At 38.5% G+C, this 21,722-nt stretch overlaps 1 protein-coding gene across 1 annotated transcript in view; it reads right to left on the bottom strand.

Moving 5' to 3' along the window:
• The window catches only part of LOC141794772 (VPS10 domain-containing receptor SorCS1-like), a 70,102-nt gene that overhangs the window by 22,407 nt on the left and 25,973 nt on the right, over window positions 1-21,722 (bottom strand). Inside the window, exons 2-17 of the mRNA XM_074675271.1 lie at window positions 18,759-18,826; window positions 17,043-17,142; window positions 16,679-16,837; window positions 14,999-15,072; window positions 10,607-10,671; window positions 10,002-10,120; window positions 9,579-9,668; window positions 8,515-8,694; window positions 6,527-6,673; window positions 4,776-4,878; window positions 4,453-4,529; window positions 3,752-3,843; window positions 3,500-3,607; window positions 3,151-3,268; window positions 2,851-2,984; window positions 762-875 (exon numbers count right to left, since the gene is read on the bottom strand). Of these exons, the coding sequence (XP_074531372.1) occupies window positions 762-875; window positions 2,851-2,984; window positions 3,151-3,268; window positions 3,500-3,607; window positions 3,752-3,843; window positions 4,453-4,529; window positions 4,776-4,878; window positions 6,527-6,673; window positions 8,515-8,694; window positions 9,579-9,668; window positions 10,002-10,120; window positions 10,607-10,671; window positions 14,999-15,072; window positions 16,679-16,837; window positions 17,043-17,142; window positions 18,759-18,826 (1,748 nt within the window). The remainder of the gene's footprint in view (window positions 1-761; window positions 876-2,850; window positions 2,985-3,150; window positions 3,269-3,499; window positions 3,608-3,751; window positions 3,844-4,452; window positions 4,530-4,775; window positions 4,879-6,526; window positions 6,674-8,514; window positions 8,695-9,578; window positions 9,669-10,001; window positions 10,121-10,606; window positions 10,672-14,998; window positions 15,073-16,678; window positions 16,838-17,042; window positions 17,143-18,758; window positions 18,827-21,722) is intronic.

Below are 21,722 nucleotides of genomic sequence, written 5' to 3'. Positions count from 1 at the left end.
TAAAAGTTTAAACCCCATAAACTAAATTTTTCATTAATACAGCTACAATGCTCACTTTGAACCCCAGCGAGTGTATCTACCCTTTGTTGGAAATCACTGATAGAATCAAAATCATGCATGAATGTTTTTCACCCATCTTTGCAGACAGTGAGCATATCTGCAAGAAAAAAAGTACATTTTTTACACAGTGAAAGATCCAGACCCTGCTAAAAAAATCTAAAAGATACTTTCCACAAAAGACTTTTTATAAAAATGTTTCTTTAGAGGATATTAAAAAAATGAGACTGATTTTTCATTCTTCTTTCCTCTAGCAGACTCTTCCACAGTACAGGTGCCCTTATAGATAAGGCACAGTCACTTTTTGCCTCGAGTCTGGGCTGTGGAACAAATCAGAGGGCCTTGCTTGACATTTTAAAAGCAGAGAAGAAATGTCTTGTTTGTGGAGCTGCTACCAACCTATGGACATCAAACAGAGCAAGGAGCCACAACCAGACTTTTTATTTTGTGGAAAAGAAACAAACAAGGTTGAGAATCACTGGGTAACTCGTAAAAAATGTGTTCAAACTTCAAAAGTAATAATTTGATGACGCTTTCAATCAGATTTGGTGACATTTAAGGAACAGTGTTTACCTCTATGTGGTTGCAGAAGGTGTAGTGAAGCACAAGTACGTGATACTGGAGGCAAAGTACCAGTGCTCATAAGTATATAAGCACCACTACAACTCCTTTAACTCATGCCAGAACAAACATTTAAATCATACCCTGTGGTGTTCAGGAAGCTGTCTCCTGTGATGCAGTCTCTGAATGTTGCTGAAGGAATGAACCAGAAAGCTGGAGTGCAGCTTCCATCCACCTGCCTCTCAAACCCGTAGTCGCTGTTTTAGTTGGAACAACAAGCACAGACAAAGAGGGAGTAATTGGGATTTGTTATCATTTATTTAAAATATCAAATATAATTACAAAGCTCAAACAGAATCATACACAGTGGAGGTGTTCCCAGCTGCAGAAAAGTTGCAACAGCCCAGCAGTTCAGAGTATTTGAGATTTGATGTTTTATGTATCAAACTCCTGAAGCAGAAAAGACGTTGTGCGTGTTAGCACACTCTGCAATTATTACCTTGGCAGAGTCAGAGGGATCTGTCAGATTCCTGTCATTGTGTTCAGAGGAAACACAGTCTCAGGAGCCAGAGTTGGAAAGTTTAATACGCCTTATAGTAATTATGTGGTGTTAAGCTTGTTTAATATAGCTGTGATTTTTGCTCATTTAACACATGCGAGATCAGAGAGATAAAAGAAAGTATGAGACAGTGAAGTGAGGTACAAGAAGTTCTGACTCATTATATACAGAGAAAAACATCATATCATTGTGGAAATATTCCTCTGATTGTCAGAGACAGCCTATCTTTGCTAATCTGAATTATGTTGTGCTTTAATGTGCTGTGGAATCATACTTCCCAGATTATTCCACCCCAGTTGAGGCTGAGGAAACTGTGACTTTCCTGTTTTGGGGGGGGGGCATTTGTGTCAGTCATCACAGACCTGATTCAGGGAATTTTATTTGGCTCACTCAGGGAAATAAAAATAAAGTACCCTGTGCATAAAAATATAATGCCAAGTTTGACACATCACAATACTTTTAAGCCAGGAGTTTAGAACTTGATTCCAGGACTGAATGACTCAGACTTTGACCCGAGCACTGTCTGCACTCTGATTGGTTGATGGAGAGAACTCAAATTTACTCCATGACAGAGACTGTTTTATTGTTCTGGTTCGTTTTTCAGTATGAGGCCCTGATTATTTTCAGTTTCAAGCATGAGCTGGCATGTGCATTCGCCTGTCATCTTGCTCAGCAAAAGCTCCTTCCAGGACACCGTAAGAGGCTGCTTTCAAAGACTTTATTTTGAATGCAAGCAAGAGCAGTGTGATCTGATATCCCCCAAACAGCCCTGATGAACACTACAACAAACTACCTCCTCCTACCTTCTTGCACCTCAAAGCAGAATCTTGAAGCCACCTTAAAATGTTTCATCTTTTTCCTTTGTATATTTTTATCTTATATATTTTAAATTCTTCCACGGTGCATGATGGCTCTATGGGAGCACTCTAAATTTTGTTGTAACTTCACAGTGCAATGACAACAAAGACTATTTTATTCTATTCTATATCCAAAAACTTCAGGATGTACTGAGAAAAGTGGAAGGCTAAAATCACTTAACCAATAACTTGACTCTTAGCTAACATTAGCCAAAGTGGCTCAAGGGTAAGTAAAAGTTCTGGTGAATAACATGTTGGATGCAGATATGTCTGAGTTTATCAGACACCTGCTGTCATCCATCACAGCGTAATTGATGAGAGCAGGAGCTTCTCCCCACTACGAGAGGTGTGGTGCATTTTTATTACAACCAACAGTGCTGTGATTTGATTGATAATTAAAACCTTAGGATGTCAGGAAGGAGAGTTGATAAATGAAATGTGTTTTCTAGACAACTAGTGGTCTGACAGAGTTAAAGTTGGGGACCTGACGAGGAATCTGATTCTTTTTGGAAGACTTGAACTCTACTTGGACCTAAGACTCGAGGCTTGGTGAATCATCTACTATATGCACTCAATGTACTCAAGTTAATAATTACTGCACAATTATTAAAGCTACAATCATATTTAACAGTAAGACCCTATAGAAAGATAGCAGAAATATGATTAAAAAGTTGTGAATTATGAAATATAAATCTTCAAACACTTCTCTTGTTGTGCCTTCAGTCTGCCTCGCAGTCTCTGCCTCTGGAGACGTATAAAGCGTTGTGCACTGGATTTAATGAAGTGAAAGGAGAAGCTGCAGAGCGGGGAACTCACCACTCAAAATCTGCCTCTGTGCACGGGCAGGAGTCTGACATCTGGGAAATATACTGATCTCTGGCCTTGACACACTGAACGTTTGCTTTCAGCTTCTGGAAGATTCTCTTCATTCCCATGATGCACACTTCGTCCTGTGATGAATAATGGATCAAAAACATTTTCAGAGCTTCTTATTCTCTTTTTTTGGTGCCATCTGGCTTTTATTGTGTGACTGAATCAAAGAGATTCAGCTGAGTTTAATCAGTGACAAGGAGCCCCAGTGTTGGCACCAGTCAGGGAGGAGCAGGATCCTCTTACCCCATTGTGTAGCTGCCATGTCACATAATCTTCAGATGTGCAACGATGTTGGAAAATGGACCGGAAGTCAATTTTCACAAGTTGCCACTCAGATCGATGGCTGAAATGACCAAAAATCCTGCACAAACAAGTCAGATGGACAAGGTCAGAAACAGAGGGTTATATTCGGATAATTTGATGCTCTAACTTTGATCCTCATGTTTCATCTTAGGCTGATTCAAACCCTTTCAAAACCACATTAAATAGACCCCTGTACATTCCTTAGGGTTCTTTAGTTGACATCAAATAACATACTGTGGTAATTAACAAACTAGAGATGAGTCGACTCTTTATTTCCTTCACATCTTACGTCATAATTAGGGTGTCCTCTCCAGGCTCCCCAAGCACCCCGTCAACGTAGAGCGGAGATGAGGTGAAGCTATATTTGTCCCAGTTTTTGCCCTCATCAAAACTCAGCCTGAGGGAGAGAACAATGGTTAGATCACAAACACACCAGCCACAAGTCAGCAAGAAGAGCCTCAAGCAGGAAAACAGTCTCAGCCCTTTTCAAAGAATGTGCATAGCCCCTAAAACGACGTGCTCCATCCTCGGAGATCCTTACCAAATATGTCTAATTGGTAGAGGTGTGTGTCTTATGGCCACCAGAGATCCTCCTTGATTCAAGAAAAATACGCTGTACTCCTCCTGAAAAACCTGCAGACACAACCAGCTTCACTTTATTTCACCAGAGGAAAACATTTAAGTCAGCGACAACATAAGGAACATGCATCCTTATCCCTACACGCTAAACAAGAAGTCTCAAATGTTCTTTACGCAGGAGTCTCAGTTGTGTGAGTAAACAAATGCATCAAGCAAATGCTGCTTGCTTTGTTGGTTTGCGGAGCTTTTAAAGCCAATGTCAAAACTCTGTGTGCTCTTTTTGGTTTATCGCTTTTACAGATCAGAGATGCACATATCTCACACAACAAGCCGTGTGTGTCAAACTTCAATTCTTTATTCCTCTGTAACTGCGTGAAGCACCAGGAGCTAAAAAAGTGGAAGCTGAAAGTTGGCATTGAAATCCAGGTCAGATTATGTGTTTTTCCCCTATCCTTCACTCAGGTAATGATCCTTTGTTATCAGTTTTGGGGTTAGTTCAAGGCTGAGGCAACATTTAACAGTCTGGAATAAGTTCCCTTGATAAAAAAAGAAAAGCTTGATTGTACTCAGCATGTTTTCAAAAACTAAGACAGTAGAAATGGAGGTAACATTTATATAATAGGTGAAGCATTTCTACATGCAGCAATAGTCGTCATACTGTACCTCTTGCCAGGTGTTTCCAGCATCAGATGTAATGAAAACACTGACATTAGTGCTAGTCAGCTCAGGTCCAACCACACCTGCATTCAAAAGTTAAACATGTCATTTGGACAAAACAAACCAGTTTATGTGAGCTTGTTTTTCTTTCCTCTGATATGGTATGGAACAGATCTGCGGGAAAGATTGATCTAACTTCTTTTTATAAACTGCTGTAAGCTCAAGACGATAGAGCCGGGAAACAAGTCAAGAAGTGGGAGAGATATGACTGAAAGAAAACAACAGTATGGATGTAAAAATCGAAGGTGCGAATCAAATAATCTCCTCACCTGATGCTATTATAACTCCTGGAGCTGTATCTTTGCTGACGATGTTCCCTGAGGTGTAGGGATTCTCTGAGACGTGCAGGTGGAGATGTAAAGAACAGTGCGGCTGCAGAGACAGAAATCAAAGCAGATTAATCTGATGCATTCAAAATTAAATGACAAAAGGTTTGGGACTGAAATACATTTCATAAAATAGAAAACTTTAACCGAGCTGTTTCCCTGTAATGTGAGGGAAATTTATGCAAGTGTTCACATGTGAAAGAATTACAAATGTATTATCATAAACAATCAAACCTCTGTAAAACAGTTGAATTGGGGGGATTTTTGCTGGAATCTGTTTCAACTTGAGCTCAGAAACTAAAAATATGAAAGTCCCAGAAGCTGGAATTCATCATGTTTCATCCTTCAGAATTACTTAGAGGTGTTGCAAAGCTGCAGGATGAGAGGAGTGAGTACATGCAGTGGTAAAGAAAAGATGATCTGTTTGTAAGTGAAAACATACTCAGTGCACTGAATAACAGCAGAGCAAAATTACCTATTCCAACATTTTAATCAGGGAAAAAGCATCTGATTGGTTTAATGTTTGTTTAAATAATCAGGATCCTTTTTATTCATTATTACTATATCACGTTTTGTGCTTTCTACATTGCGTATTGTATTACTTAGGTTACTCTTTACTAATACATACATCTTATTGCTAACAAAACAAATAAAAAAAACCCACTCTACTATCAATCATACATTTATGTTTAGGACAAACATTTCTCTTGAACTTAAACCTTTAGACATTATCGAGGGACAAGATAATAAATACCATTAGCCTGCTGAATTGAATAATCGCCCATTTCTGATCAAATCCCTATTAATAATTTAAACATAGTAATTATAAATTAAAAAATATACACTACTTACTGTAGTGGGGCAACATAATTTAGAAGAAAAGTTGGACAGTAAAAACACCTTGACACACTTTATAGTGTAAAATGTGTTCACTTAATAGCATTTTTCATTGGTGACTGAATCACTGAGATATTTGTTTTTCTTTCTTTTTTTTTGTTTATTTTCTGAATTAACAGATTGTCTGGGTTATGTTAATGTGAGTTAATACTGTATTGTCATGTTTCAGCTAATTTTGTCTTAATGTTATGCATAATATTTGTTTGGACTTGATGAAAAAAAATGGAAGGTAGCGCTTATCTGTTTCAATATCATACAAACACAAAAACAAACAAACAAAAAAAAAACCCCACAAAAAATATAATTATAAAACCATAATGTGTGACATTTTACATTCACTGTTCTCCTTTTACAATACTTTACTACTTCCACAACAGTTTAATGTACTAAAAATGAAATAAAAGTTGTTTGAATTATGCAAAAGTTTAGACACAACATAAGTTTGAGATTTGTTTCTTTTGATAGATGAATGGGCATTTTCCAAACTGAAAGAATGTAAGCATACATATTTTGCCCAGAGGAAAAGTTAAATTGATCCATATTTCAAGTATCACAAATAAGCTGTAAGAGGCTTTACAATCTGTGTAGCATGAAATACCCTCCAACCTTTAACTCCAAATGCTTGAGGTATCTTAAATTATTTGGAAAGTCTCTGCAGTCCCTGATATTAACTGAGCCATGCTGATGTGAGATACAGTCTTTTGGCCGTACTGTGGCAGGATCCAGTGAAGTATTTGTTTGAGCAGATAACAGCAAACCAAATAAGCAGATCTCTCTCCTGTCAGTGGCCCACTTACTTGTTCACAATAGACCTTGTTTCCCTGGAGATCGGTTGTTGGAGCCTGAAGAAGGCGCCAGTCTCTCCCCTTGTTGTATGTGATATAAGTTTTCACTTGGTTCTCAACAACTTTATTTGACAGGAACACCCCTTTAATCCCGGCAACCTGCAAACATGAGAGAGAAAGAGAAAGAGCGATGGAGGGGAAAATAACAAAAAAGGCATGGGGGGAAAAATAACAGTGAATTATTCAGACTTAAGTAAAGCTGAAGGCCTAGTTCGGAAAGGAAGAGATGTCTGAAAGTGATAGCTTTTCTGACAGGGAGCACTATTTTAGACCATCTGTAGGACTCTGCAGAATCAAAACAACATATGGCGCAGCCCTGAGATATTTCTTGCTCTTTGTTTTTAGAGATGCAGAGATGCAGACTCACGTGCGTGATTCACATTTCTCTTCCATTTAAAGAGCTGACATGCTGTGTCAGTGGCAGAATGACTGTTCTGTATCTTCAGCTGGTCAAGTCACTGTAGCTGAATATTTCACAGCATTTAATGCATGTGTGGGTCAATGAGCAGCCGGAGTAGCCTACGCTGATGGCCCTCAAAGGTGTGTGTTGGTAACAATGTGATGCTTTTACTGCTGGCTGCATGTGAGGGTAATCCAGAGTGATGCATACATGTCACTGCAGTCTCGTTGTGCCTCCATCCCCACACATTCGACATATACGGCGCATAGGCTAAAGCTGCTCTCCTGCCAGCATTGTAAGAACAGGCTTTATCTGATGCAGGTGTTGCCTTGAATTTATGTTTAACTGGTGCTCCATAGCAAGAATGAGCCAACTTAATGTGCCTTTGTCTGACACTTTGGCATGAAAAAGATAATAAAAGCAGGCAGAAAAAGGACTGGAGAGAGGGACTGCAGAATAAAACGCAATGTAGCAACATCTGGTCCATTATGTGGGGACATCCGAGACATCAGAGCACATGGTACACTTAAGGAAAACATGCCAGAGAAATAACGACTAACTAGAAAGTTTCAGACTGTCTGTTGGTTCTCTTCCTGTCAGAGTCTATTTAAATTTGTATTGTGCTGTAACTTGAGAGTAAAACCAGCAAATGGGAACTTTATTCTTGCATATTCCTCCACTGTTGGCACAGCTTTATTCTTATAGTCTATAATAAAAAAGTGAGGAGACCTAGAGACTATAAATTGCAAGGTAGCGTGATTTGATTGATGAATACTGCAAAGAGGTACTTTATTCAATGTACAGAGAGAATTATTTTCATTATTAATCAAGCTGTCAAATATTTTTCTTATTAATCATCCCCCCATTATTTTTGGGAAAACAGACCCAAAAATAGTCAATTAATTCTGAACACAGTGAGCTCTTTTAAATCAATCAGGTGCCATTTTGTTATTCACTTAATCATTAAGGACACTTTTTTAAGCACTTGTTTCTGAAAAATTCACAGGTAAAGCTCCCTGAATGTGGTCATTTTATCCTCTACATTTTTAAGGTTCCCAGCATATTCCGGGGCTCTAGATAATTAAAAATGACACTGACATGTGTTAAGCAATTTAATGGATTGTGAAAATCACCATGCAGCTTTTCTCTTTTGTAAAAGGTTTAAACTCCAAGAGAAATAGTCAGATAAATGCTCCAGAATATAAAACAGAAAATATTTGAATAGGAAAGTGTTTCAAGTTTTTGTTTTAAAGATAATTTAATTAAAAAAAAGGAGTTCCTGGTTAGATTTTGAATCCTGTTATCTTTTTAAACCAACAGCTAATCAAAGAACTGCAAAAAGGTCTATGTAGTTAGCAAGTAGAATGTCCTCGAATGGGCACAAATGTCTGCACACCTTAGTTCAGCAGAAACTTTATGAATATGAAAATTGTCTCAATACAGCAGTTACAAAACCAGTGGTATCACTGGGACCAGTGTGCCTGAATAACAGGAGGTAACACGATGACAGCACCAGCCCAACAGCATCATTGTTGCCCACCTCATAAAGGTCGATCATGATGTTACCCTCAGGTCCTCCGCTGCTCACAACGTCCTCCAGCATCAGGGTGAAGAACAGTCCTCTGGACTCAGACATGTACAGGTTGTACGAGTCATTCTGGTGCCAGTCCTGAATCGCTGTCACCACCTGGTTATCATCTGTGCTGATTATCTGCAAGTCCTTAACACATTCAATCCATCAGTGACTGCCTGTGTGTGAGGAAGACAGCTTGGCAGCCAAAAAAGTAATGATTTAAAGGAGTTCTTTCAATAAAACAGTGTAGAAATGAGTGCACAGAGGCCTCAGAGCTCATGCAGCTAGCTAGCGATTTGTCACTTCTTGACAAGATTCAGTCAGGATCAGCAGGGATTAGACCTCAGGCGTTTCATGCCATGCACTAAAAATGAAGACAGGCTCCATTTAATTTTACAGAACCCTTTATCCAGTGTGAGGAGAGGTAGAGTGTGTCCCACTCAGGGAAACTCTGACAGAATACATGGATGGATGGGTGGGTGGATGGAAGGATGGAAGGATGGATGGATAGATGGATGGATAAAAAGACAGATTGATCGTCACAACAGTCCGGTCAGTAAATCTCCCCTGTTGACACAGAATGGCCACTTAAACCACAAAGCCACCCTGCTGTGCTTTTAACGTATCAAAGCCGAACTCTGCTTTGTGCAAATGCGTTGGACTTTTCTTCAAAGGAAGGTTCTTGAGAAGACAAACTGTGCTACAGCAGATTTATTTCTATCAATTCAGTTTCTGTTGATACAGAGGGGAGGGCAATTGATTAAAAACTAAGCATGGCTCTTGAATAAACATGAGATCTGAAGATAAAATTATGAATGAGCAAATCAGTTTTCAGGAGGGTAATAATGCGGAGTAAACAGCTTAATGGATTTGTCAGCAAACATCATGACTAACTGGGAACAAGCCTACTTAAAATCATTTGAAAGTACGAGTGTTTCACGGGAAAATGAGCGCTGCACTTGTTCTGCAAATTGTTTCTCTGCATGTGCCTGGCTCTCCTAACACTGCTGGCTCTGCAGCAGTCTTCTTACCTTTGGCAGTGTGTACTTGGGAAGCTTCATGGGGTAGAAAGCGTTCCTTTTATAGGACACATAATGGAGAGACTGGCCACCTATTGGCACCTGGAAAAGCATAATAGTGCAATTTGAAGCTCATCACAATTCAGGTAAATATTCATAAACTTCACTGGGTCTACCAATTGCTGGCAGCATGTTTAAAACAATTAAAACCGCCATCAAAACTCTGAGTTTGCCACTAATTAGGATGTTTTGCATTATGGGGTTTTAGTATAATACACGACAGTGTGATTTTCCTTCCATGCCATCCTTTCCCAGGATAATGGCCCCTTTTAGTTAATGAAAAACATGACTGTACATTAAAATGCAACTGAATGCAGTAGTTTTACGGCTTTTAATTGTCTTTTAATGAAGCCAGACCTTGCAATAAAAACCCACCTGGATGAAAACGTATTCATCCTGAACCACCAGGGAATTAGGGATGATAAATCCAGGGAAAGGCTTGCCCTTGTTTCCATCAGAGCAATTCTGAAGTTTACAAGTTATGTACTGTGACCCTGTGGGTAAACAAAAGATGGGTGCTAAAAATACAGAAAAGGGGAAAACAGACAACCTTCTGTAGCTCAAAATCAAGGTTTTGCATCACTTATGCTGATGGTAGCATCTGAGCCATAGAGGCAACATTTTGGAGGCCAATTCTTATTCTTGCTAATAGATAAAGTAGATAGTGCTGTCCCAGTGTGTTAGCATCAGCCAAATGAGGCAGTCCCCCAAGGGACAGAGCATTAACACACGAGGCCTTATGGAAGAGCCTCCTCTCTGCACTGTGGCCAAGAACAGAGCCAAGTCACAACCCAGCCCTTAAAAAATGAATTAGCTTAATCGTATGAAGAGTCTCCATGAAGCCAATTCAAATGGGGGATGTGGTTTTTAATGGGGTAGGCAAAAAGATTGAATCTCTCACCAGTCTTTTTTAAAGGTAGGGTTTTAGGAATTGCAACAAATGTTAGTGCAAACTGTACTAAAACTATTCTTTCACTTACGTCCTTCAGACACGCTGATTTCCAGGTGAATCATTCCCTGCTCTTTGTCTAAACCCAGTCTGGACCTGCAACATCAGGACAAAGAGATCAGTTTCCTCCCAAAGGGTAGATAATGATGACATCTTGTACATAAATAAAGAAGTCCTGTATACACATTAAGGTAACAGATTCAATATGTTTAACTTGTGACCCTAAAATGAAATGTTTTTGTTTCATAATGATTGTTTTAGCCTTGTGCTTTTTATTTTGTATTGTTTGCCTTACTTCTTATACCATGATACAAATTATGAAACACAATGTGAGTGGAGAATAATGTTACCTATAAATTGAAAAACAAACTAATTTCTATGTGAAGTAGACTTAGCTAAAGATAAGTACACTATCAATATGTTTACTTCAAGTGTAAGTGATATCCAGTAAACTAGAGTGAGTGATAGCAGGTAGCATGCTAGAGTAATATGGCTTTAGTTAGCTAAAGACACATGAAAATCAGCAGCTTAGCAAGTCCTTATAAATTCTACATTTCAACAGACAAGCAAATGAGTTTATTTACAGTAAACAGAAACCTGCAAATATTAATTTTCACCACTATGTTACTTAACAAAGGCTAGCAGGGGTTCAAATGGATTCCAATGTTAAGTGGCACAATTCAGGAGCTAGTATAAAAACTGAAAGTCATTTAGAAAGGACTGCAAACACAAGCTAAGCCAATGATTTTTTTTAATGCTTGGTGCAACACAAAAGAAAAAAAGGAGAATGTTGGAGAAGTCAGGGGTATTATTATCTGATTTATTGAAAGGTTCTGTGTTTTGTTCCAACATAGAACAACACTGTTCCAGTCCAGGGGCAAACCAGAATGCAGTACCTCTATGTGGGTTTTTAGAACTCTTGAAAACTATTGTCACTTGTTTTTTGTTTTTTATTCTCTTGATAAATACTATAAACATTGAGAGGCTTACTAAGCCATTAAATTAAAAGCTTAAACAAATATTATGCTGCTGTCTCAAAGCCTATATAAAGAAGAAGGGCTGTGTAAACAATTATATTAAAAAAAATGAAGTGAAAATTAAGGAGACGGTTGATAGAATAATTGCATTTATCTCACAGTTATAATTTTCTATGAAATGAACTGCAGTCCAAGTGTTTCACATTAAAGTTTGACTTTGTAAGGAGACATGGGAAATAAAAGATCTTTACTGTTCTCTGAGGAGCAATAATACAACAAGCTTATCTTTTAACACTGGTCTGACAGACATTTGACCCGCACTGCACTTTATGGCTAAGGTGTACTTAGCCATTTCATTCTCTTTCAGTCAAGATTTTTCAAGATAGTGGTTAAGTGCAGAGGGACAGGACTGACCACTTGTTGTATTAATAGCAGCTGTTGTGACAGAAGATGGGTTTCTTCTCATTTTCCATACTGTGTCTGAACTATAATATAGAAAGCCCCCATCCTGCTTCCCTCAGCACTCTGTAATTGCCTCACAGCTCCATCTCTTTTAATGGACTTTCTGTCAAATACTTCATCCAATTCTATCAGCGAACAGCGGGACCTCGCTCTTAAATAAACGCCTGCAGTGTAACGCTGTGTTCTTCACATAACTAACCCTGTGTCTGACTAGCGAGGGCGCCTGTTAACATGTTTTTGTAAATCATGTTTGTCAGATTTCCTCTGATAAGACGAGCAGCAAATGGTGAGATGAAAGTATTTCTTTCAAAGCCGATCTCTGGTGATTTTGGGAGCGTTTTATTCTGGCATGTTTGACTTGCAGTTGACTTATTTCTTCAGACAGAAAGGAAGAGCACGTTTGAACATCAAAAATTTCGCTTCTGATTGATCATGCTTTATAACACTCCGGATGAAGCCAACTCTGGAGGATGTTGCCAAAACAACTGCAGACAGTCCTGACTGAACAAACTGACTTTCAAACAATAAATAGTAACTGGAAATGAGTGTTTACATTAATTTTTAAAATACTGCAGAAATTTAAACGCACAGCTTTTGGACCCAAATTTTAAATATGCCTGAACAGGAGCTCATTAGAGAGAATTTATAACAGATTGTACTGTTACTTTTCTGATACATTTTGAAAACCTACTAAACTGATACATTCCTCTGTAAAAGCTACTTTTCAGCACTTTTAAAGAACCAAAAATATCTAATGTGCACAGGCTCAGGTACATATTGGATTTCCAAAGAAACAGATTTAATTATTTCCCTGCAGAGAACCAGGCTTTGTTTGTTGTGTGATTGAGGTGTGACTTACAGACAACACTTTTATTTTAATATCATCTTTTTCTGATGGGATTTCCTTGTTGAATACTAATTTATAATAGAACTGTTCCTACTGTTATTATTAAAGTAGGCTGTTGAGCTTTTTTCCTGTCTGCAAGTAAATTTTGAGTCTTGTGATTCCACATGAGGATAATTTGGGTGTGCATGACCCTTTAGATAATAGAATTAAGTGTGGAGTGATATCATGCAGCTGTTTTGAGACATGCAGATGTTCCAAGCTTGCTAACTGTGGTACTTTCAGCCTAAATGTGATCACACAAATAAACAAACAAGAACAAATGGAGCAAATTAAAGATAACTTCTTAACCCCAGTGACAGATCCTCCCAGACTTCCTATGAAGAATTGAACGACAAGCCTTATTAAAACAGGTGACACTCTTTGTGCATTACTTTGTCAAAAAACCATCTTAGTCATCTTCTTTACAGTGATTTCCATCCTTTTATTCACTGTGATATTGCTGATGAAGTGTGGGGTCATGATATGTCTCATGTCTCATGCAAAATCTGCCAAACTAAGCACTGCAGGTCACTTTTGCGCTTCTTCTTTTTTGAAGTCTTAGTTGGAAAAAGGATATTGCAGCCAACAACTATAAAAAAAAAACTATAAATTAAACATTTATTCTGGGCCATAATCCCTGAACTGGCATTTAACAGCTAATATCACTAAAACACTCAGGAGCTCTACCCAGAGGCTCTCTGCCATATCACTAGGCCCACACAAAAAAAAAAAAAAAAAAAAAAAAAAAATCAGGTCTAATATAGATGGAATCTCATTGGTGGTATGTAGACACTTTATTAATATTTCTTATACAGATATTCTATTGGATTTAACATTCATCGAATGGGGACCGTTTTATTTAAGAAAAACACAAACCCCATCACAAAATTCATAAATCTACATTGTTAGAAAATATGTGGGTGAAGAATTAAGTAATGAAAGAAACTGTATTAAATATGAAACTGACTTGTACAGCTTGTACCCTTACAGTGATGAGTGGAGTTGAGAAGTATCAAAAAAAAAAAAAAAAAAGCTCGAGTGCTGCACTTGAGTGTAAGTCTGATGAATAACTTCACTTTATTCACTTCACACGTCCACTCCAATGAATGTCACAAATTATTGTCTTTTGTGCCTTTACTTATTATTCAAGGGCCATTTAACAAATACTTTTATAATTAGAAGTTTGATTTAATATAATATTAGCAGGTCTAGACCTTGGTTGGTTGATTGAATTTAAAACACTTGGTATGCTTTAACAGATGCCGACCTTGCTATATGTATGTCTTATATATATATATATAAGTAGCTGAAACTTGCTGTGGTTTAATCAATGAAACAGTGACTTTCCTCTCAGCATGAATAAGTCAATTCACTCTAGAAATAAAGAAACCAGAACTGTGAGCTGGTCAAACTAACCCCCAGGGACCACCTGCAGGCTCCAACCTGGGGATTTAAGATGTTACAGCATCTCTCATTGAATCTGAGTATGTTCATGTACATTTAGAGGAGTGTTGAGGATACCAAAAACAAACAATATTCTGCTGCTGTAGTAAACTGTCTGACAAAAATGTCATCAATACTCATCCATAAGACAACTTCTGAAACTTTAAAAACCTTAACTGACATCATGAATGTCATTTAACAGGTCGTATTCTCAAATCAAGGATTTACATTACAGTTGTTTGGGTGTTTTTAACTTAAAAAAGCAAACAAACAAACAAAAAACAAACAAACAAAGAACCTTTTGCATCTGACTGCAATAGAAATACTGGACTCAGTGTATTTCATTCCTGTAAATGAGCAGCTTACTGATCAGAAACAGGAAATATGAATGTAGTTTAAGTCTGTGAACTTTTTATTCATGCCACTATCTGATGTTTTTTCTAAGACTTGTAAATATTTACCAGCATTTCCCCTCTGTACTACTGCTGTAAACAGACAGCTAAAATGCATACATTTTAATTTATTAATGTAGGATTGTTCTGTGCCTGTCTATTATTCACACTGTTTTTTGACTATGTCAAGATATGCTGCAATGTTGCAGCATTTTCTCTCCCAGGAAGACAAACCTCTGAAAAAGACTGATAGTTGAACTCACCAGTAGAATCTGTTGGGGACAACGCCATCGTGCACAAGCTGCCATCTTCTCCCAAACTCGACAGAGACATAGAGCTGAAAAAAAAGGGGAATGCATTACGTAAATGAGTTACAGTAGAGGAATATGATTCCAAGTCAGGATATTCAAAAGAATTATTCCCTGATTTATGTCCAACTGAATTATCAAGCAGCTGTCACATCTGTAGACTTTGCAGCGTCAATATGGTGATGTTGTTTTGAATGCTGCACTGCTGAGCGCATACTTTATGTGAAAACGCATCCATGATGAGAAAAACTGTCAGTTCCAGTAAAGATTCAGTCATTTTCTGAAGGCAGGTTTATAATGTAGAAAAAGAAAGCAGAGAAAGAAGTGAATCAATGCTGATGCAAAGGAAAGGAAGGGAGGGAGGACATAAAAAAATATGCTTTCATCTTAAAATCAAAGTGTCTCCTCGACGTCTAATTGAGATCTTTCACTAATTGGCATTTTGAAATCACTCATTTCACTGTCATAGTAATCTTCTTTCTTTTCCATAAAGCCATTAGTCTCCCTTTTACTGCAAAGCTGGACTTTTGTCCGAGCATTCAGAAGGCCTGTCATCTTGGCAGAATGATCGAGCTGCGAGACTCTTAAGCTTGGAGCTTTACAAGGATAAGCAGCATCATTTTTTCTCATCTGAGAGCTTTGAATGTTGAAAAGACATGACAGTCAATCGATAAATGCAAAATGAATGTAAGATTAATTTCAGTTGTGATAAAATACACGAATAAACTGATGATATTTCACTTGGTGAAGATGCACACAGTGACCTGGAGCCAAATTTCACCAGAACGTCTTCATTTTGACCCTTCGATGGCCCTGAACCAAGCTTTCATCTTCCTCCCTGCACCATTTATCTCAATTCTCAGACCTTGACTGTGTTTCTCTCTAAAAATCAAGTCCTCCAAATAGCAGCAGGCTGGGGAGGCCGAGTTTGATGTCTGCGGTGCTGAGTAAAGCAGACAGCAGGGTTCTCACACAGAGTAATGGTGTGTGTGTGTGTGTGTGTGTGTGTGTGTGTGTGTGTGTGTGTGTGTGTGTGTGTGTGTGTGTGCGTGTGTGTGTGTGTGTGTGTGTTTATGCTATTGCAGTAGTTTGTGTGTATGTGTGTGTGTGTGTGTGTGTGTGTGTGTGTGTGTGTGTGTGTGCGTGTGTGTGTGCGTGTGTGTGTGCGTGTGTGTGTGCGTGTGTGTGTGTGTGTGTGTGTGTGTGTGTGTGAGTAAGCTCGTGAATTGCTTGGGCGTGTCTTCCTTGTTAGCTTTCCCCCGTGCTGTCTAGGACAAATCCTTTCAAAGTAAAAGACTGCAACCAGGCCTTATGGCTTTTAAAGGGGAACAGGTGAGCTGCTGTGTGTGTTTTAGCCTTAGTAAGCTCACTGGCTTTAACAGAGTGGATGGTTTACCAAAAATAAAATAAAAACACAATCTATGCTCTGTGTTTTTAAAAAGAAATTCCCCTCCTGTTGACCTAACAGGCTTGTGAAATGAAATCAAAAGAGAAACAATCTCTCTAGCAGCATGGAAGCCACTCACAAAAGCTTATGCTTCCATGCAGAGATTTTTTTTTTTGATTTGAGGTTTTCTATCACATTTTTCAGATTGTACTCCATCTTTTTCATGCCATCTGACAGCTACATGTTACCTTTTGGTCGTGGCTGTAAGCCAGGATCCAGTCCTCTTGCTCGGGGTGAAAAAGCAGGCTGAGAATATCAAAGGCTAAGCTGTGTTTCTGATAGGACGCCCCCTCGTCAAGGCTAATGAGCAGACTGCTCTCCACCTCCGGGTCCGTAAGTAACATGATCTGAGACAAGACAAGAAAGGATACAGGGGAATCAGCGGCCACCTTGACAGCATCCATTCTGCAGGGCTTGGGGTGTTCATACTACTCAGAGCAGGTGCACCGTGCAAGCTACCAGCAGGGCTGCTATGTAGTGAAATGATAATAAGTCTGCAGCACGGTGATAATTCCTAAAATACAGGCAGAATTCATGCATGTGGAAGCTTACCTTTCTTTTGTTGTTTGGACTCACGTATAAGTAGCTCAGGATGGTTTTCAAGCCAACTTTCTCATTAAGTTTCTCATATGTGGTCCCATAATCAGTTGACCTAAAATTCAATTAAAGGGATAAATTTAATAGGTTGTGGTAGAGAGCAAAGGAGAATAGAGCAACACCTACTAGTTAAGATGCTGATGGTATCATTAAGCATATCAGGCAAGCAGAAAATTGCAACAGCAGAAGTCATGAAGCAATTTGCTAGATGAATGGAGATTTTTTTAATTATAAAAATAAACAAGAATATCCTGTGTGGCATGCAAGGAAAAGAGCAAACCTATTATTCTTATTGTTATTAATGCTATGGGGTAAACACCAAGTCTAATTTTTTTTGTGTGTTTTTTAAACTACAGAGGATTTGGAGGACATATTTGCCTGTTGGCTGAAAAGAAACTTTTTAAAATATGATAAAAATGCTGGAAAATTATAGTCGTCCTCTGAAAAGATGATGCTTTTTGAGTTCATTAAGGATATTGTTCATCCTCTATCCAATATATAGTGGTCCCAGTTGCTTGGTGACACTTTTGAAAAGAAATAATGTCATTCATGCATTTTTACAGCTACTTTCCTTCTTTATAATCTGCATGTAAAATCTTTATTTATATATTTTGGCCACTTGGGGGCAGTGGGGAAAAGTTGGCAAACAAACTTCACCTTTTAAGTTACATTGTGAACCTGTTAGCAAACAGTTGCTCATTTACACATCCAGCAGACATGGAGCCACATTATCATTCATTTGAAGTCACTGCTAGATGTAAGTCCAATTTCACTCCCTTTTAGCAGTTTTTTTCTTTTGTCTCTACCAAACCCTGAGGGAAATATCTGCCTTTTAAGCTGATAAATGCATCACTATGTTCTCTACTTAGTTGCTAACTCTTTCTGTCTGCTGTTAGGTTCTGAACAGGTAGCATGTATCGTGTTTGTAGAGCGTTTTCGCAGCTGCTTTGACAGGAAATTACAAAGTGAGTGTTGTAAAACAGAACTAAAACACAGACGCTGTAGATGTAAGAGCTGAACAGCGAGCTCAACTAGCTACAGAGAGCTGCGAGGCCGGTGGGACCTTCAGATTCAGGTTTGTTTACACATTATCATTATATAGAATATTTATAATACCAGCTTCATTGAGGGATGCAAAATAGGAGAATGATCAAGAGGAATACACAATGTTTTTCTTTCAAAGAGCCAGGCTATAAATGTCACCAAGAAGAGCAAAAATTGTCTCAAGTTTGATCACAATAAAACTTTCAAGTTAGCTAAAGAAGGTGTCAGCAGCAGTAGCTGCAGCCAGCAGCTATACACAATCTGGTTAACATCAGGGACATTAGTTTTACTGATATCTTCTGACTCCTGAAGTCAGTGGCTGGATGAAGACCTACACAAGTAAATCCTAGCCCTTCAGAATAACTGGTTGATTAAATTAGTTATTTATAGTTAAGTAATGTAGACCTTAAAGGAGGATGTGTTGTGACTGAGCCATAGTGCAGGCACCCTACACTGGCTGGGACTGGAGCACATGGATGTCAGGAGCAGTTTTATTTCTGTTTATGACTAATATCAAGGCCGTAAATTGAACACAGGGGTGAAATCAGCACAAATGTCTTCAATAATGTGAGACATAGATGTATTCATTCTTCTCTGTGTAAAATACAATAAGTCAGAAGATCTCACCTCCATAAAGAACTCTCTGTCACCCTGCCAGAGTTGAAGTCGTAGTATTTGGTCAACATGAGGATCACCTAAACAGATGAAAAACACAACAGTTTTGAAGCAGTGTATAGTAAGATTTGGTAACATCTCATATGAAGAGTCACATTGTGAAACAGAAGTGCACAGTCATCCATGCGCACCTTTTAAACTCCCTGACAGCTCCACCTTAAATAGAAGGCAAACAAAGCACTGATGACATGCCTTGTTTTCCATAAAGCTATAAACCGTGCACATACTCTCCGAGGATAAGCTGATCAACATGTGCATGCTAGAATGGTTTTTAAGACCCTGTGGACTACAAGAAACGCTAGCACTGGTAAGCTATGACTATATGAATAAATAAGTCAGCATTAAAATTCTTTTCAGGCACACCAAGACAGACATCGTAAATATCAGGGACACGTTTTCTGAAGCGGATCGTAAACAAGTGTCATAGTAGTACGTGGTTTACAGTACACAGTGCTTTGCTTAATGCACATAAAAAGCTGAGGATTTCAAAATGTCTTGTAAATTACTGCTGACATCAATAAGTGGCCACTGTGGACATTAAATATGAAGAGAAACTGTTGTTTCGCTGCAGATATCAGAACCCTGATCAAATTCATCTTGTTTATATGCATGTCATGTATTTTTGTGTGCATTTAACTTCTTTTGTACTTGTAAATGAAAAAATAATTAACTTAATTTGGAAGGAGAATACATGTTCTGCAAAGACTGATGCCATAAGTAAAAGCTCATCTTTCCTTTATACGAACACTATTGTTCATATTGTGCCCTTCACCCTTTTCACAAAATGCCTGCATGGTGCAATCATAAAATTGACTTCACATCACTCTCTTGGGAAGCCTCTCTTGGCATCTTGTTCAACCATCTTCTAATTATCAAGTGTTATGAGTGTTTGGGGAAACATTTCCTCTAACAAGTAAGCGCTCCATCATGTAAACAAGAAATCTGAACTTTTTCAAAACCTCATACAGTTTGCAGATATTCTGGCAGCTTTTACTAAAATCAAACAAGTCAGACCTTCTGAACTCTGCTGAATAAAAACGACCCCAATCTTTTCAAACTGTGAAACAAAGCTGTAGCGAATACATGCCCTGCACACATGAGGCACTCCAAGGTCACTAATGTAGAATTCGACTGCAGAATTCAGCGGGGAAGATACTCCCAAAAACAAAAGAATCTGAGGCTTTTCAGAGCTAAACCAGCCAACAGGCATGTGCTGTACTAAACAGAGAACTGGAAATCATAGCAGTAAATACAGAACACTCTATCCTCAATCAAGGCTTCTCTCTTTCTCTGAAAACTGACACTTTCATTTTCTGTACCAACTAACATAACCACTGTGAAATCCAGTGCTGTTTGTGACTAGTACATTAAGACACTCATTCTACTCAGAGTTTTAACCTTTTTGGGGGGTCACTTTATGAACCAAGGCTGCAGCTAATAAGTATTTTTCATCAAGTAAATCAGGCCTTAATTCATCTCATCATCTAACATTTCTAATCAAGTTCCTCAGAGCTTGGTTTCATTATTGGATATTTTCTGACAAAAAAAAATTGGAAAAAGAAATATAAAACTCTAAGAAATGTATCAAAAATGACACAAAGTATAGAAAAAACAGCAGCGTGCAACTAAACGTGTTCCTATTTCAAGTCAACTTCTGATGTTTCTTAAACCTATCAATCAAATCCTTTCATGAGCTTTTACATTATCTGAAATAGGAATGGACAACTCCTGAGGTCTCTCTAAAATCCCATTTTTACTTGATTAGAGCTTCAGACTTATTTATAGACTTAAGCCAACTTTTTGGTCTTCAGACTGGTAGTAGTTTTCATTGTATTTTAACGAACACAGCTCCTTTTGTTGGTATCTTAAGGCTGATTTATGCTTAATGCGTCCCCGGGGTCCATGTGACTTTGTGCGGACAAATGACGTCTTCTTTGCACCTATGCCCCATCGCCCAGTCCTTTTCACGCAGAAAATTTCTGCACCACACACACTCAAAAATCAGACTATCATAATAACTTCTGAACCACCAAGTTAGAAAAAAGTTCACTTGTCGTACAGTGTTTGCGGATAGTGAAATCAGTGTTTTAGACCCAAGCCGTTCTTTGAACCAGGCTGTAAATATGCTTTTTAATGCTCTAAAAGTCAGTTTTTATGGCTGTGCGTGTGCGTGACTTCCAGTCGTTCTGCAGCCGGCCTCAAGCGGACTCTCGATGAACAGCAACTTTTAGCACTTCCACACAGGCTTCATTTTTACTAACTGGATGTTGCCCCTTGGGACAGATATGTCATGTCAAAGCCAAACTTCTTTCACTCTTAATTAGTACTTTGGTAGACGAACATTTGTGATACACCACCCCCTGCAGTTTGGGAATGAACACTATCGGACGCCGTGCAGGATGTTAAAAAGCATAAAAATATCTCATATGTCTCATTTGCGTGTCACGTTCGTGCAGAAAGCATAACACAGCCCTTAGGGCACGGTCACTCTGACCATCTGAACCATACCCAAGCCCACTTCAACCCTAAAATCCAGTTTGTTTGGCCAGTGTGACCGTAAGTGTGCCATGTTCAGGCATGGTTCACTTCCCTTCTTTGGCACGCTCGCCGTAGAGGTGTGCTTCAGCACAGTACACTTCAGGCACAAGAACAAGTATGTGCATACAATGAGGGCATGATGAATAAGACTGTCTGAACAGATTGTATGCTTTTTTAATCCTGTTTTTAATCTTGTCCTTGAAATGAGCCTGTCAAAGACAAATTTCTGTCACCGATACAGACAGTAACATTTTTCTATTATATTCTATTCACTATCCATGATCGCTGATCCCGCTCCTCTTGACAATCATTTCAGACACACTTCCCTTTTTGCTTAGTAAAACATACATTTAAAAAACGATAAAATGTTTAGGATCC

Source organism: Halichoeres trimaculatus, unplaced genomic scaffold (genome assembly GCF_033239565.1).
Source record: "Halichoeres trimaculatus isolate MK-OKI-2021-1 unplaced genomic scaffold, fHalTri1.1 fHalTri1_scaffold_8, whole genome shotgun sequence".
Taxonomy (NCBI): domain Eukaryota; kingdom Metazoa; phylum Chordata; class Actinopteri; order Labriformes; family Labridae; genus Halichoeres; species Halichoeres trimaculatus.
This window is presented reverse-complemented; position numbering and strand designations above follow the sequence as displayed.